General features: G+C 47.1%; 1 protein-coding gene and 1 long non-coding RNA gene across 2 annotated transcripts in view; both read left to right on the top strand.

Annotated features, from left to right (window-relative positions):
- The window catches only part of LOC307206904, a 181,790-nt gene that overhangs the window by 41,485 nt on the left and 124,351 nt on the right, over nucleotides 1-15,954 (top strand). The gene's annotated exons all lie outside the window — the stretch shown is intronic.
- CLSTN3 (calsyntenin 3) overlaps nucleotides 7,968-15,954 on the top strand; it is a 33,319-nt gene continuing 25,332 nt past the window's right edge. The window contains exon 1 of the mRNA XM_079960239.1: nucleotides 7,968-8,246. Coding sequence (XP_079816365.1) covers nucleotides 8,174-8,246 — 73 coding nt within the window. The 5' untranslated portion in view covers nucleotides 7,968-8,173. The remainder of the gene's footprint in view (nucleotides 8,247-15,954) is intronic.

Raw genomic sequence — 15,954 nt, 5'->3', positions numbered from 1 at the left:
ACAAGATTGCTCGCCTTGTTGCTTGCTTTGCCTGCTTTGCCCTGTCTGGCCGCTGCAAAGTTAATACAGCTGGTTCCCCAGTGTTTAAATACCAAAAAGAGAGGCACCAACAGTCAGTCCTCCTTGGAAGTTCCAATCTATCCTTCTCTCTAAGTCCCAGATGTGCGGTGGAAGGAGTTAGGACTAGCCATCTTGAGGGAGAAAAATCCCTCTGTCTGCCCATTTCAAGACACAGCTCTCTAATGTTTCTGAAGGTGTCTGGGCTCAGCCTTGCATGTCTCAAAGCTGCATGCAGTGTTTTTGCATTTTGGAAGCACTTCACTAACACTAGCCCAGTTGTTGGCACCTGTCTGTCTCAATAGACTATGCTGTGTGTCTCCAGGGGTGGAGTTAAACTGCTGCATTAGCAGCAGCCAAGTGACCTCTCTGGAGCACAAGCAGAGTGTATGGAGGTATATATATATCCATCCATTACACTGTGTCACATTCATTGGATACAGTGGTACCTTGGGTTAAGTACTTACCATATTTTTCGCTCTATAAGACGTACCAGACCACAAGACGCACCTAGTTTTTGGAGGAGGAAAACAAGAAAAAAAATATTCTGAATCTCAGAAGCCAGAACAGCAAGAGGGATCGCTGCGCAGTGAAAGCAGCAATCCCTCTTGCTGTTCTGGCTTCTGGGATAGCTGCGCAGCCTGCATTCGCTCCATAAGACGCACACACATTTCGTCTTACTTTTTAGGAAGGAAAAAAGTGAGTCTTATAGAGCAAAAAATACGGTAATTCGTTCCAGAGGTCCATTCTTAACCTGAAACTGTTCTTAACCTGAAGCACCACTTTAGCTAATGGGGCCTCCTGCTGCTCCCGCACCACCGGAGCACGATTTCTGTTCTCATCCTGAAGCAAAGTTCTTAACCTGAAGCACTATTTCTGGGTTAGCGGAGTCTGTAACCTGAAGCGTATGTAACCTGAAGCTTATGTAACCTGAGGTACCACTGTATAACCGTACATTCAATTGCTGACTTCCCTTCCCCCCTTCCATGGTTCCATTTATTTGTCCATTAAAACTTCATATTTTAATTTCTCCATATATTCATATTTCTCCCTTCCCCTTATATCTTCTATACTTTTGAACTGCTGAATTTACACTAACCCTGCTGACGCTTTACCTATTTAACGTAAGTCTTCAGATATTCTCCAGACATTTTCCACTCTTCCTTAAATACTCCCTGATCTCCTACTCTACTAGTTAAATTTGCTAATTCTACATATTCCATTAATTTCATCTTCCACTCTGTTGGTATTACTCTCTCTTTCCATTTCTGAGCACATACCATTCGGGCTGTCATAATCGCACAGAGAAATAAATTCCTTTGATCTGTGGGGACCTGCATTCCTTTTTTAAAAAAATAATAATATTTATTAAAGTTTTAAATGTTACAAAAAGAGAAAGAGATAATTCCAAGTTAAACAAAAACTTAACAACACATCACAATAAAGAAAGAAGAGAATAGAAAAAAAAGAAAGAAGGAAAAAAAATATAAAAAACAGAAAAATAGAAACAATTAAAAAACACAACGAACCTTCCCATAACTTATCTTTCATTTACTTGTTTCCTTGACCTCCTCGCACCTCCCTTTTTTGTATTCTAGTTCGGTTAGCTATTTCAGCAAATCCTTTCCATCTTTCCCAATTTTTATCCTATAATTTATCTTAATATAATGTAACTTTACCTTTCTTCCTTTCATCCATTAACAATCTATTTTTACTTAATCCTTTGTTGTGGCCCAAAGGAAAGCACAGCAATACATTTGGCATCAGCTTGGTGACAGCGAGTTGCTGGAAGGAGGCGTACAAGGCGCCATCTAACCATCTTAGGGACTCCACTCTGAATTCGTGTAGGATTTGTTCCATAGTCTTATCTTCTCCCAAAGATATCCCGCAAGGCAGTGGAGGTATAGGACCAGCGTGTTCCTTCTCCTAGGTGGGCTACCTTCCCAGGTTGACGAACCCCATCTGCCCCCCACTTCCCTCTGCAGCACATGCAGAAACCACCTTCTTGACTCTTGGACCCACTATTGGTCCCATCTGCTCAATCCGCCAGAGCCTGTCTTTGCATGCAGGGGAAGTCCCTAACTCACCAGCTACCCTCACCTGGTTTAGCCAGCTGGTGGAAGCCATTCCTGGGGTGTGGCTGCTGTTGCATGCCGACAGCTTCTAGGAGCCACAGGTGAGAGCTGAGTGCAAGGTGGGAACCAAAGGTGGACAAACTGCCCCAGAAGGAGCACAACATGTCTACCACCAGAGATATACTGCCCCTCCCCTAACACCCCTAAACCACTAAACTAAACCACTGAGCCTCTTGGGTTTGCTGATCGGAAGGTTGGCGATTCGAATCCCTGCAATGGGGTGAGCTCCTGTTGCTCTGTCCCAGCTCCTGCCAACCTAGCAGTTCAAAAACACGCCAGTGCAAGTAAATAGGTACCGCTGCGGCAGGAAGGTAAACAGTGTCTCCGTGTGCTCTTGCTCTCGTCACAGTCCTCCGTGTGCCAGTAGCGGTTTAGTCATGCTGGCCACATGATCTGGAAAACTCTCTGTGGACAAACTGGCCTGTAAGCGGGATGAGTGCTGCAACCCCATCGTTGTCTTTGACTGGACTTAACCATCCAGTGGTCCTTTACCTTTAGCTTTACATTCTCCACTAGTTCAGTAATCCCTATTATTCATGCTTTTTTGTAAACTGCTTTGAGGGTTTCCCCCTCTACAATCAAACAGCATATAACTTTTAGGAAATAAGCAATAAAGTAAATAAATAAAGCAGGCCAGTGCTGTTATGATGTCCATATTGCAGATGGGAGGCTGAAAGACAGCAGCTTGCTTAGCCTCCTGAGTTTGCAGCTGGAGGAGGGTTGGCCATTCCACTTTACCAGCTCATATATGTATACAAAGCATGGATTGCCTTTGTACCTTCTTCCTTCTGCCTCCTATGCCATGGAGAGCCAGTGTGGTGTAGTGGTTAAGAGTGGTAGTCTCGTAATCTGGGGAACTGGGTTCGCGTCTCCGCTCCTCCACATGCAGCTGCTGGGTGACCTTGGGCTAGTCACACTTCTCTGAAGTCTCTCAGCCCCACTCACCTCACAGAGTGTTTGTTGTGGGGGAGGAAGGGAAAAGGAGATTGTTAGCCGCTTTGAGACTCCTTCGGGTAGTGATAAAGCAGGATATCAAATCCAAACTCTTCTCTTCTTCTCCCACCCACCCCCCATTTGTCAGTCTGGCATGTTCTTCAGGCTCATTCACACATGCAAATTCAGTTGACTTGATGGCTGTAAGTGTGAATGAGTCACTGCAGAACACCACCATTTTCAATATTATGCAATGATTTAGGCCTCATCTTGTACTTCCATTCATTCTTTGTTATCCATAGGACATTCAGATCACGGCCTGGGCATAGCCAGGATTTTTGTTGGTGGAGGCAGGACTTTGTTAGGGGAGGCAGAACCGACGTGATTGGTCAGTTAGTTAAATATTTCTATAGGTTTACTTGATGGGGGGGGACGGCTGCCCCCCCCGGCTACGCCCATGTTCCTCAGTCTGGATTTTTATCATGCCTCTGAAGAGGAGAAGGTATGAGAGAATCTAGATAGTGAGAGAGGAAAGTGTGGAAAGGCAGTGATTTGGAGGAGACTGCCACATGGGGAGTAGAGAATTAATGGAGAGGCAGGAGGCTCACATTAAATGTCAGTGAACTCTAGCTCACTCACTGTCATTCAAGTTATCATACATTGCAGATGTGTGAACTGCTGTTCATCAGTGGTGAACTTTGGGCTCTCAAATTTCAGCAGCATCCCATGCAATGCTAAAATTTGGCGCCGCCTACCTCTCACGCTCCATTCTACATCATTGTTGTGGTGCCCCCTACAGTGCTGGTCGTCCAATGCGGCTGAACCAGTCATGCTACCCTAAAACCACCTCTACTTTGGGACCCTGCAATATCTATGGGCTGATTCACACACATGTCCATCACTTTGTGATGGCAGATGAAGAAGAGTTTGGATTTGATATCCCGCTTTATCACTATCCGAAGGAGTCTCAAAGCGGCTAACATTCTCCTTTCCCTTCCTCCCCCACAACAAACACTCTGTGAGGTGAGTGGGGCTGAGAGACTTCAGAGAAGTCTGACTGGCCCAAGCTGCATGTGGAGGAGCGGGGAAGCGAACCTGGTTCACCAGTTTACGAGACTACCGCTCTTAACCACTACACCACAGTGGCTGTCATATATCATAGGTTACTCTCATGGTCCCTTCCAACTCTACATTCTATGATCCTATGTGGCGACTTTCATATGTGAACGATTCACCAGAGATCAAGTGCCAGGCAGGGGTTTACATCCCACCTGATGACGTGGGTGGCACTGTTGTCTAAACAACTGAGCCTCTTGGGCTTGCCAGTCAGAAGATCGGCGGTTCAAATCCCTGCAACGGGGTGAGCTCCCGTTGCTCTGTCCCAGCTCCTACCAACCTAGCAGTTTGAAAGCATGCCAGTGCAAGTAGATAAATAGGTACCACTGTGGTGGGAAGGTAAATGGCATTTCTGTGCACTCTGGTTTCTGTCACAGTGTTCCATTGCAGTTTAGTCATGCTGGCCACATGACCCGGAAAGCTGTCTGTGAACAAATGCTGACTCTTTCAGCCTCCATAGTTGCCTTTGACTAGATTTACCTGTAACTGTCTGGGGTCCTTTACCTTTACCTTTTTACCTGATGTCACACCAGTGGCAGACCTACATTTTGGGGGGCTCTGAAGCTTGAACTGGTGCTTTGCAACTAGCAACGAGTTCTGGGAAACCACTGTTATCTTCTTCAATGGGGTTGCTCCATGACAGATCACCACATTTTTTATGATGATGATGACGACGACGACGATGATGATATTATTATTATTGTTAACACCTACATCTCAGATTTTTGATTAAGATTGCTGTACTGGATTATCTCACTTATCGAAGTTATTGGTGTGAACAAAAATTTGCTATGCCTTATAGTTTTCGAGTCGTGTGACTTATATTGGGTCTACTAGACCCAACATTTTAAACCAATGTGGACTAAAGTGGGCACCCCTCTGAGATTAGGGTCCCTGAAGCTTAAGATTCATAAGTTTCACAGTAGATCAGACCCTTTGCATCACACGAATCCCAAAAAGGTTTCTCTAGTGGAGGCAGCTCATACTGTCACCCTAGAGAAATCAAGTGCTGTGTGTTGGGCCAGTGAAAGATTGTACCACGTACCTACACATGTGAACCAGCCCTGTGTTCTATACAGCACATAGCACATTTGCCAGCACTGAATGAATATGGTGTGGCCAATTTGCCTCTCAGGATGCCAAGATGCTCTGCCCCTACCCTAAATAAGTGTGGCAGAAACACAAGCAACTGTGTGAACCTCATCATGGGAAGACCAGGTGTTCTCCAGCCCAGGAAGTGTCCTGCTTCCAATAGTGCCTTGCCTCTGGCATACAACTACACGACTAACATCCTATATCAGTGGTTCTCAAACTTTTCCTTCCAGGCCAAAATTTTAGAATAAAAATTTGCTCACGCCATACTAAATGCATTTTTTGATAAGAAAGACGTTGGAAAACAAAAAAAGAAACAACTTCTAGCAGTGCTTGATTTATAACATAGAACACAACTACTTTATAATATGATCACGGGGCACCCAGAAAGTATAAAGTATAAAGCAATGCAGCTACATAAGGACAAGAGTCATCCCCAAAATATAATTATGAACAAGGCTCTTCCATATGTACTTTGAGTATGTATACAAACTCCATGAGAGGTGTGAGCTTGCTTTTGCCGGGTATTGGGAAAGGAGTATGACAAGACTGTATATTGTCTCCCTGCTTATTTAACTTATATGCAGAATTCATCATGCGAAAGGCTGGGCTGGATGAATCCCTAGCCGGAAGTAAGATTGCCGGAAGAAATATCAGCAACCTCAGATATGCAGATGACACAACCTTGATGGCAGAAAGTGAGGAGGAATTAAAGAACCTTTTATTGAGGGTGAAAGAAGAGAGCACAAAATATGGTCTGAAGCTCAACATCAAAAAAACGAAGATCATGGCCACTGGGCCCATCACCTCCTGACAAATAGAAGGGGAAGAAATGGAGGCAGTGAGAGATTTTACTTTCTTGGGCTCCATGGTGACAGCAGCCACGAAATTAAAAGACACCTGCTTCTTGGGAGAAAAGCAATGACAAACCTAGACAGCATCTTAAAAAGCAGAGACATCACCTTGTCAACAAAGGTCCGTATAGTTAAAGCTATGGTTTTCTCAGTAGTGATGTATGGAAGTGAGAGCTGGACCATAAAGAAGGCCGATCGCCGAAGAATGGATGCTTTTGAATTCTGGTGCTGGAGGAGACTCTTGAGAGTCCCATGGACTGCAAGAAGATCAAACCTCTCCATTCTGAAGGAAATCAGCCCTGAGTGCTCACTGGAAGGACAGATCGTGAAGCTGAGGCTCCAAGACTTTGGCCACCTCATGAGAAGAGAAGACTCCCTGGAAAAGACCCTGATGTTGGGAAAGATGGAGGGCCCAAGGAGAAGGGGACGACAGAGGATGAGATGGTGGGACAGTGTTCTCGAAGGTACCAGCATGAGTTTGACCAAACTGTGGGAGGCAGGGGAAGACAGGAGGGCCTGGTTTGCTCTACAACAACAACAACAACAGTCTCATTTATATGAGGTCTGACTTGAGACAAACTCTCATCTCCTCATTGACACCAATAAGTCTTTCCCTTTTCTGATGTTTCATGTTTGTCAGAGAATATTGTAGAAGAATAGCTAATACTCTTGAAGAGAGGTGTGGCTGCTGTTTTTGGTTGTATTTCCAAGAAAAATTATTTGGATCCTATTCTATACTACACCGAAATGTTCAAATGTTTCTTTGATTGCCCTTGCCACACTTGCCATCCTTTGGGAACCACTATCCTATGTACTTTTAAATGTGTTTTGTGGTAGGAGGGGGTAATTGGTTTATTTTGTTGTTGTTTCTTGTCTTTATTACGCATTCTGTGTTTTCCCGCCTTCTATTTTCAAGTTGTGAACCGCCCTGAGTTCTACAGATGAAGGGTGGCATGTTGTTGTTGTTTAGTCGTGTCCGACTCCTCGTGACCCCCTGGACCAGAGCACGCCAGGCACTCCTGTCTTCCCCTGCCTCCCGCAGTTGGGTCAAACTCATGCTGGTACCTTTGAGAACACTGTCCAAGCATCTCGTCCTCTGTCGTCCCCTTTTCCTTGTGCCCTCCATCTTTCCCAACATCAGGGTCTTTTCCAGGGAGTCTTCTCTTCTCATGAGGTGGCCAAAGTCTTGGAGCCTCAGCTTCAGGATCTGTCCTTCCAGTGAGCACTCAGGGCGGATTTCCTTAAGAATGGAGAGGTTTGATCTTCTTGCAGCCCATGGGACTCTCAAGAGTCTCCTCCAGCACCAGAATTCAAAAGCATCCATTCTTCGGCCATCAGCCTTCTTTATGGTCCAGCTCTCACTTCCATACATCCCTACTGGGAAAACCATAGCTTGAACTATACGGACCTTTGTTGGCAAGTACAAATTTAATAAATAACGCAAGCTATTTGTAGGCCGCTTTCTCTCTCCGCAGCTCAGTGCCAACTATGGAGCGGAGAAACCGGGGAGGATGAGCTAGGACGCCCCAACTCGACCAAAGTCCCTTCTAAAGTTCCCAGCCCAGCAGCCTCGACAGCCCGCGGCGCGCGCGCAGGAACCCGCCTCCCTGATTCCCCAGGGAGAAAAAAACCCGGGACCCTCCCCCTTCGCCCCCCGCCCAACCTTGGTCCCCTCCCTCTCCTGCAGCACCTGGCTCCGGAGCCCCTCGCATTGGCTGCTAGCGCCCATCAATCAGCGTCGGGCGCTGCTGACATCATGCTGCAGTACAGGGGCTGGGCTGGCTGGGCTGGGCTGGGCAGTGAAGGCAGCGCCAAGCAGCGAGCCGGAGCTGTCCTCGGTCTCCAGCCTGCGCTCGGTCCCCCTGCCAAGCGAGCGCCTCCTGGACAGCCGGCGCCTGGAGGTGGGGTGGGAGCAGGCGCCAGGCGACCGCGAAGCCCCCTCTGCCAGCGGCCGGAGCGCGCGTCCCGCTGGGGTGGTCGTCCAAGATGGGCAGGGGGCAGCCCCTGGCCGCGCTCCCCCTGGTCCTGCTCGTCCTCGCCTGCGCCCTCGGCAACAAAGGTGAGCGCGAGAGAGAGGGCGTGGGAGCGGGGAAGCTCCTCGACGGCGGGCCAGCAAGTGCCAGGGCTCCCCAAGGAGGAGGAAGAGGGCAGGCAGGCGGGTGGGTGGGTGGGTGGTTTGCGCCCTCCGCCCGCGCCTCCCCGATCCTAGCCAGCCATCTGGTCCGACCGGGCGCGCAGCTGTTACGCTGGCTCCACTTCCATCCGTCCATCCCTGGGGCTGCGGGGGTGGGTGTGTGTGTGTGTATGTGTGCAGAGACGGAGCTGGGCACCAACTACAGAGGCTCCCCTCGCCGCCCTCTCGGGGCCCAGCCCAGCCAGCCATCGCCCCTTCGCCGCTGCTGGCTCTCCGTCTTCCCACCTGCTCGCTCCCCCTGCAGCTTCAAGTCCTTTCCTGCTGCCCCCACTTGTGCGCATCTCCTGTTTATCTGCCACCCACCCACCTCCCTCCTTCCCTTGCCTCTCCGTTGGCACACGCCCAGCCCATGTTTTCCAGCCCGTATCGATTCAAAACGCGATGGGGCTTCTTCTTCAGCTGCCCCCTCTTCTGTGGCTGTTTGCCCATCGCCCCGATGGATGCGCCTCCCCTGCTTCTCTGTTCAGCACCCAAGCCAGCCTCCCCATCTCTCCCCGGGTTGCCTCTTCACAGCCTTAGGTCCTAGTTTGTTCGCCTGTCTGTCGGATTAATTATGGAGAAATCTATAATCTATTTGAGGAGGGTGGGGAGAGAGAGCGGGGGGGGGGGCGGGAGCTGCAGAGCTAAACGGGGAGCTGCAGAACACGGTGCAACAGCTTCAGCATTCGAGGCACGGACCCTGGAAACACGCACACGCGCATTTGTGTGTGTGAGAAAGAGGGAGAGGGATTGCAAGATCTGTGGTCGTGGGCACCAGCAGCACGAGAGAAAGTCTCCTTGGGGGGTAGAAAGGTGTGCGAAACTCAGGAAAGGGGAAAAGGCAGAACCTAAACATTTGCGGGTGGGATGAAGGAGATTCTTTGCCATCGCCTGCAGCAGAAGGAAGGATGGAGAGTGCGAAGGAGACTTCTGTTTCCACTGCTCTCCTGCCTCAAACCTTGTGTGTGTGTGTGTGAAAGAGGAAGGTGGGGGGAGCTCTGCAGCAGCATTGGGATTCAGCATGCCTGTTGGTTTTGCAGATCAAGTGGAATAGATATTCTTGCTCTCCCTGATACCCGATTCTGAGCACACAATGCAGCCTTTGGTGCCTGGCTTGGCCTCTTCATTGGAATTTCTCAGGGAGGTTCAGAATCCGCCCAAGTCACCAACTGGAAAAGGAAAGGGGGGGGGAGCCTCTTCTGAAGAAATCATCAAGGGCTCTTCAAGTGGCAGACGGGAAAAGTAAAGGATTTATTCCTCTGCTACCTTGCTTGTTACCCCAGCAACAGGGGTATCTTGCCCAGCAGCAAATTCCTGTTTTCCATTGGTGGGGTGGCGGCAAGGGGCAATATATGGGGACTCAGAACAGGGAGATTGGAATGAGTGCGTTATAGGGTATGCAGGATTGTGGCAAGTCACACAAGCAAGAAATAGCATACCAGCAAGAAAGGGGAAATACTGTAGTAGATGTTCTGCTGGGATTTTAAGTATGACAACCTTGAAATCAATTTGGTGAGATGAATATCCTACCTTGCAGACCCTCTGTGGCTTCCTCCCCCATTCTCCAAACCCCCAGTCTGCCCCTGCCCCCATTCCTTCCCAGGTTTTGCACATCTATTCTTCCTCAGAGTTGCAGGCTGCTGTTCCACTGGGGGACGATAACAACACCCACCAAAGCTCCGTAGTCCCCAAAGGCAGTTTTTCAAGGCATTTTTTTCAATAGCGCCTTCTGGTATTGAATGCTAGACATGCACGAGAATATAAGCGCAAAAGAACTGCCTTGCTGGATCAAGACCATACAAGTCCAGCAATGGCGAACAGGATGCCTCTAGAGTCTATTTATTTCCCATTGTTGGGAGTAGAGCCTAGTCAGCAGCTCCCAAACAGAGCATAGTGATAGCGCCTCTCTCTCTCTCTCTCTCTCTCTCTCTCTCTCTCTCTCTCTCTCCCTCTCTCCCTCTCCCTCTCCCTCCCTCCCTCTTGTGTGTTTTGCCCTCAGCATCTGGTACTCAAAGGCACACTCAAAGCTACCATCACCAGTGATGTGATAGACCTAACCTTATCCTACTGAATTTGTCCAATGCCATATGCAGGGGCTCCTAGGGGCAGTCCCCTCCATGGTTGTTATTTTTTGAGGAGGCCAGGGCCCCTCAGTATTCAGAGGGTGTCCTTGTGATGTCCACATCACACGCAACATCAGGACATCATGTATGGCCCCCTCAATCAACTTGAGAAGATGGCACCTCTGTCCCAGGCTGTTCAAAAGCTGTCAAACAGGGCTGTCCCAATACATTTTGCTGCCTGAGGCAAAGGACTATATGGCTCTCCCCTCCTTTGGTTCCATGTAACAAAACTGGACAGGCAACTGACTCTTGCTCCGACACTGGTGATGCGGCAGCAGCTTCTGTCATACCTGAGAGCAGCAGGCTGGCTTGCTAGGTCTCTGGCGCGCAGAGATCTGTCGTCCCAACACCTTGCTGGCATCCACCACACCCCCAGCATCTGCTGCCTGAGGCAGCTGCCTCCCTCAGCCTTATGGTAGGGCCGATCCGGTCATCAAAGCTAATGGCTGTCACCACACCACATCTTGTAATGAATTCTGTAAGGAAGGGTGTTCTTGTCTTGAACACACGGCAAATCATGTTCACTGGAGCTCTCCAGTTCAGGTGTTATTATGACAGAGTGGATTTTCTCCTGTCTATTCTTCTCTCCACCCTGCTCAGCACCCCTGGAATTGGCATGGACCCATAGACTGGTTTTCACTTGCAGGCAGTGCCCCATGGGAGACCCTCAGGAGATACGGAGCCATCAGTGGACTTGCATCTGGACCACACTCAGGTCCTGGCTCTGTTTACATGGACTGCTTGCTCCACATGGCAGCTGTGTGCATGTCTGCACCCCTTTTTGTTACTCTGGTGGTGCATTTTTGAGTGCTGTGGTCATTGCACAAATGGTAGCAGCTGTAGATACAGCATCTGGCTTGGAGGTCACATAGATAGCTCTCTAACGTAAGGATGGCCTTGATGCCTGGCGTGTGGACTGGCCTAAGACGTTTTGTTGGAAAATCCAAATGGCATCTTCTTTCTTTCTTTGAATACATTTTATTAGGATTTATAAAGAAAAATGCAAAACTTAGTATCAAATATATATATATTTTTGTCCAAAACTAAAATATTGATCTAAATACAACAGAAACACAGGAGGAGAGAGAAAGAAAAGCAGGAAAAATAGAAAGAGAGAGGAAAAAGAAGAAGAAGAAATAGACTAGATTAAAATAAAGAGAGAGTAATAAAGCTCCGCTAATTAACACCGACTCCACTCTGCCAGGAAGATCACCTTCATAAGTTTCATGCTTTAGTGCGGCAACAACTCTTCATTTCAGGGAGGTTTAAGCAGATGAATTTATCACTGGATTGTGTCCAGTGGGTCAGGCGTATCAGCCCCCCACTCTGGAAAAGAGGCAAAATTCTTTTTTCTGAATCAATGTCTCAAAATGGCATCCTTCTGAGGCACCCTTGTGGAAATCCTCAGCAAGCATAAATGGGCCTAGGGTTGACCCGTGAACTTTCACTGCCTGAGGTGAAGGACAAAACGATGCCCCCCCCCATGTCCAAGTAGCAGAGCAGCAGAATCTGATTTCAACACTGGCAAGAGAACTGTATTTTCCCACCACACCTTGGGGGCAGTTGGCTAGCTTAGAGATGTGCTGGCCCTCCAGCATCTGCAGCCTGAGGCGGTTGCCGCATTTTGTCTAATGGCAGGGCTGGCCCTGAATAAAAACCCAGAGTATTAGGGTCACCACTAATGCCAGTTTCACACCCTAAGGCTATGAGGTGGTTCACTGCAGGAACTATGGAAATTCCCTAAAGGTAGATGCCTTTGAGACGTTGGGCTTGTCCATACTGGAAACAAACTGTGGACCCCTTCCCTGTGATGTTCCGGACATTTCCACCTTGAAATGCAGGTTTTTCCAACTGGGATTGAAAACCCCCACATTTAAATAGGGAAAGGTCTGAACAACACTGGGATGAGGAGGACATCTTGTAGATTCCCCTATATCAGTGGAGAGACAGGCTGATGCAAATCCACGTTTTGCTCCAGCGTGAATATCTGAATATTCTGAATATCTTCCCAAGGGCTTTAGCGTTGCTCAGTTGTGAATGGACAGAGCCCTGTTGCCTCCATGAGGGATGAGCTGGGTGAGATGGGGGTCGCAACTAGGCCATTGTGATCTAATCCCAGAGACCCAATTTTATCAGGGATTGGTTGGTGGGGAGGGAGCGTGTTAATTTATAGCAATTTTCCCTTTCTTTGCATTCTCTCTTCACCCCCACCTTCCTCTTGTTTTCCCTGCCCTGGAGGTTGTGTGATAAAGATTAATTTGCTATTTCTGGGCCTGTGACATTTTTCAGAGCCTCCTGCCGGCTGCTGCCTCAATGTTGAGTCTGGACCGGATCCAGCCAACGGGATTAGCGCTTTGGGCAACAAGGAGGGGCCAAGGGGAATATGGTACATGCCAGGGCAGAGCAAGGGTTATTGGGACGGGGTGGGTGATGCATGGAGAAAGCTGAGCTGAGGCTATTTCAAGGGAGTGCCTTAAGGCCTCAGACGTGAATGATGAAAACCTGCTTTTCTCCTTGGGGGTCTTAGGCATAACCCTTTAGTCCTCATTTCCAATCAAAACAAGCTAAGGGCGACTGCATTTGCTCTCACACACCCTTCCCTCAATGTTACTCTGGCTTTTCCTTCTATCCTGTTGTCTGCTGTTGAAACACAGAAGTTGTAAGGTCCTTGCAGGTGGGGATCTGACGGTCTGCTTATGAAATTATTGGTTGCATGTGAAATGTATCGATAGCACTGCCTAGAATGACAGTGATTATTTGCGCCTGCTAGAGAGTTGTCGAAGGTTCTATTTTTAAGCTTCTTATTGTGTCAAAGCAAACAGATGGGTTTCGGGGTTTTTTTATAGATAGCTTTCTGTCGTTCCGCAATCATTTTCTCTGAATTCAGGGCTAAAATTCCCCAGCTTCCACATTCACAACCCCATCAAATAAATGTCAAACCATGAGATTTATGAGATTTCAGGATACTTTATTATTATTATTATTATGTTACATCGTGAGATGCTTTGAGTAAGGATCTTTCTGGGCAGAATGTTGTTGGTATTGTTGATTTGTGTGCGTATATAGAAATAAAAGGATTAAACAAACAAAAAACATTGTCTAGCTGCTGAGAAAGGTTGAGGAACTGCCCGGTCAAATATTGACAAATCATGATCAACTGTTTCTAAAGCTTTTGACATTATGACAACAATATAGAACCAACCAGTAGGTTTGATACTGACATTAATAATCACTTTTTAAAAAATTCCAAAAACAGACCCTTGCTTTTGTAAAATAATGTTGTTAATGTAAAAAATAATAATGCTGCGAATTATTTATTTTTATTACATATTTTATTTTACCCTTTGTGCAAGGAGCTCAGGGCAACATGCATAACTCTCCACCAAGGTTTATTCTCACAACAACCCTGTTAAGTAGGTCAGGCTGAGAGTTCGTGATTGGCTCAGCTTCATCCTAGGGAGCGTCAAGGCCACTCAGCCCCTTTGGCAATGTCATCTATCTATATCTATCTATATCTATCTATCATCTATCTGTCTGTCTGTCTATCTATCTATCTATCTATCTATCTATCTATCTATCTATCTATCACATTTATCTCCCACTTTTTCCCTCTAAGGCAGTGGTTCTCAACCTGCGGGTCCCCAGATGTTGTTGGACTACAACCCCCATCATCCCTGAGCTCTGGCATTGCTAGCTAGTGGTGATGGGAGTTGTAGTTCAACAACATCTGGGGAACCAAGGAGCTCAAAGTGGTGCACATAGAGAGCCAGTGTGGTGTAGTGGTTAAGAGCAGTAGTCTCGTAATCTGGTGAACTGGGTTCGATTCCCCGCTCCTCCACCTGCAGCTGCTGGGTGACCTTGGGCCAGTCACACTTCTCTGAAGTCTCTTAGCCTCACTCACCTCACAGAGTGTTTGTTGTGGGGGAGGAAGGGAAAGAAGGAGAATGTTAGCTGCTTTGAGACTCCTTCGGGTAGTGATAAAGCGGGATATCAAATCCAAACTCTTCTTCTTCTCCCCACAACAACCCTGTGAGGTAAGTTAGGCTGAGAGGCAGTGACCGGCCCAAGGTCACCCAATGATCTTCATGGCCAAGTGGGGATTTGAATCCTGGACTCGCAGGTCCTAGTTCGGCACTTTGGCCATTGATGAAATGTGTCCCTGCTTGGAGACACCGCAAGCATGGCAGGCAGCCATTGGAAGAAGCTGTGCTATGCCTCTCAGTTTGCCTCTGACTGCTGCAGGGCGAGGGGACCTTGCTAACACGTAGAATCATAGATTTGTCGAGTTGGAAGGGACCCTGAGGAACATCAAGTCCAACCCCGTACAATGCTGGAATATACAGCTATCCCCTCGGGTTGAGGATCAAACCTGCAACTTGGCATTACCAGCATCATGCTCTAACTATCTGAGCTATCTGCGCACTTGACACTATGATAAACTAAAAACAGCAAGGATCCAGACAGTGGCATTCTTGGAAATATTTAACAATATTTGATCAGCCAACTGCTGAATGTGCCGACCTTAATCCCGAGTCCCTAAATCCAATTAAAGCTAGTTATATCTTCATTTGCAATTAATTTGCATCCCGTTGCTTTCAACGGAATGCTCATCCCAATCCCATCCTTGTTTTCTCAGAAGTAAGTCAAACTGTTTCAGTGGAACATATTACGTTTAATATAGATGGGATTGCACTCCCAGCCATTCATAACCTAAGCTGATTTTTGTATTTATTTTTGTGGGGGGGGGAGGTATTGGGTTCCCCTTAAGTATTTTCTCTAATTTTGTGAAAAGTAGAACTGTATCCTAAGGAAAAGACTTGGAAAATCTTTATTGAAAAAAATCCTGCATTAAGCTAGAAGTGTCCAGGGGACAAATTGCTTGAGATAGCTTCTCTGCCATTTGGTCTCATCTTATTTTATATACAAAAGCTGTGGCTCAGAAACGTAGGGTACTACAGGACTATGTGACTGTCTGGATTTACTACAGTCCAAGGCTATTTTTTTATCTTCCTTTTTGAAATAAAAATTTGCAGTTGTTCTGATTTAGATCATGGAGCCCTTTGTAATTAAAGAGCACACATCCTGGTGCATTTTATTATTGACTCAGTAAATCATATATCCAGTGCTTTTTTTCTGCAGAGACGCAGGGATATGCATACCCCTAAACATCCATTTACTGTATTTATTTCCTCCGATTTGAACTATAAAATGGTGATTTTCCTGAGTCAAAATGAGAGTACCCCTAAACATTTTTTTAAAAAAGACACAGCTTATAGCTGTATCCTATACTTGGCAATTGTGACAACTTGACCTTTTTTTAAAGGGGGAAAAAAAACCCTCCTTTATTTCTTAAACCTGTTTGTTCTTATTAAAATTCAATAAAAAAATTTGTTGGGAAAATATAAATAAAAGAAAGGTACAAGGAGGATGCAGGGCTGCCGGCAAGGTGTGTGGAAAAACATGAACATGAA

The sequence above is a fragment of the Podarcis cretensis genome, assembly GCF_951804945.1.
Source record: "Podarcis cretensis genome assembly, chromosome: 17".
NCBI lineage: Eukaryota > Metazoa > Chordata > Lepidosauria > Squamata > Lacertidae > Podarcis > Podarcis cretensis.
This window is presented reverse-complemented; position numbering and strand designations above follow the sequence as displayed.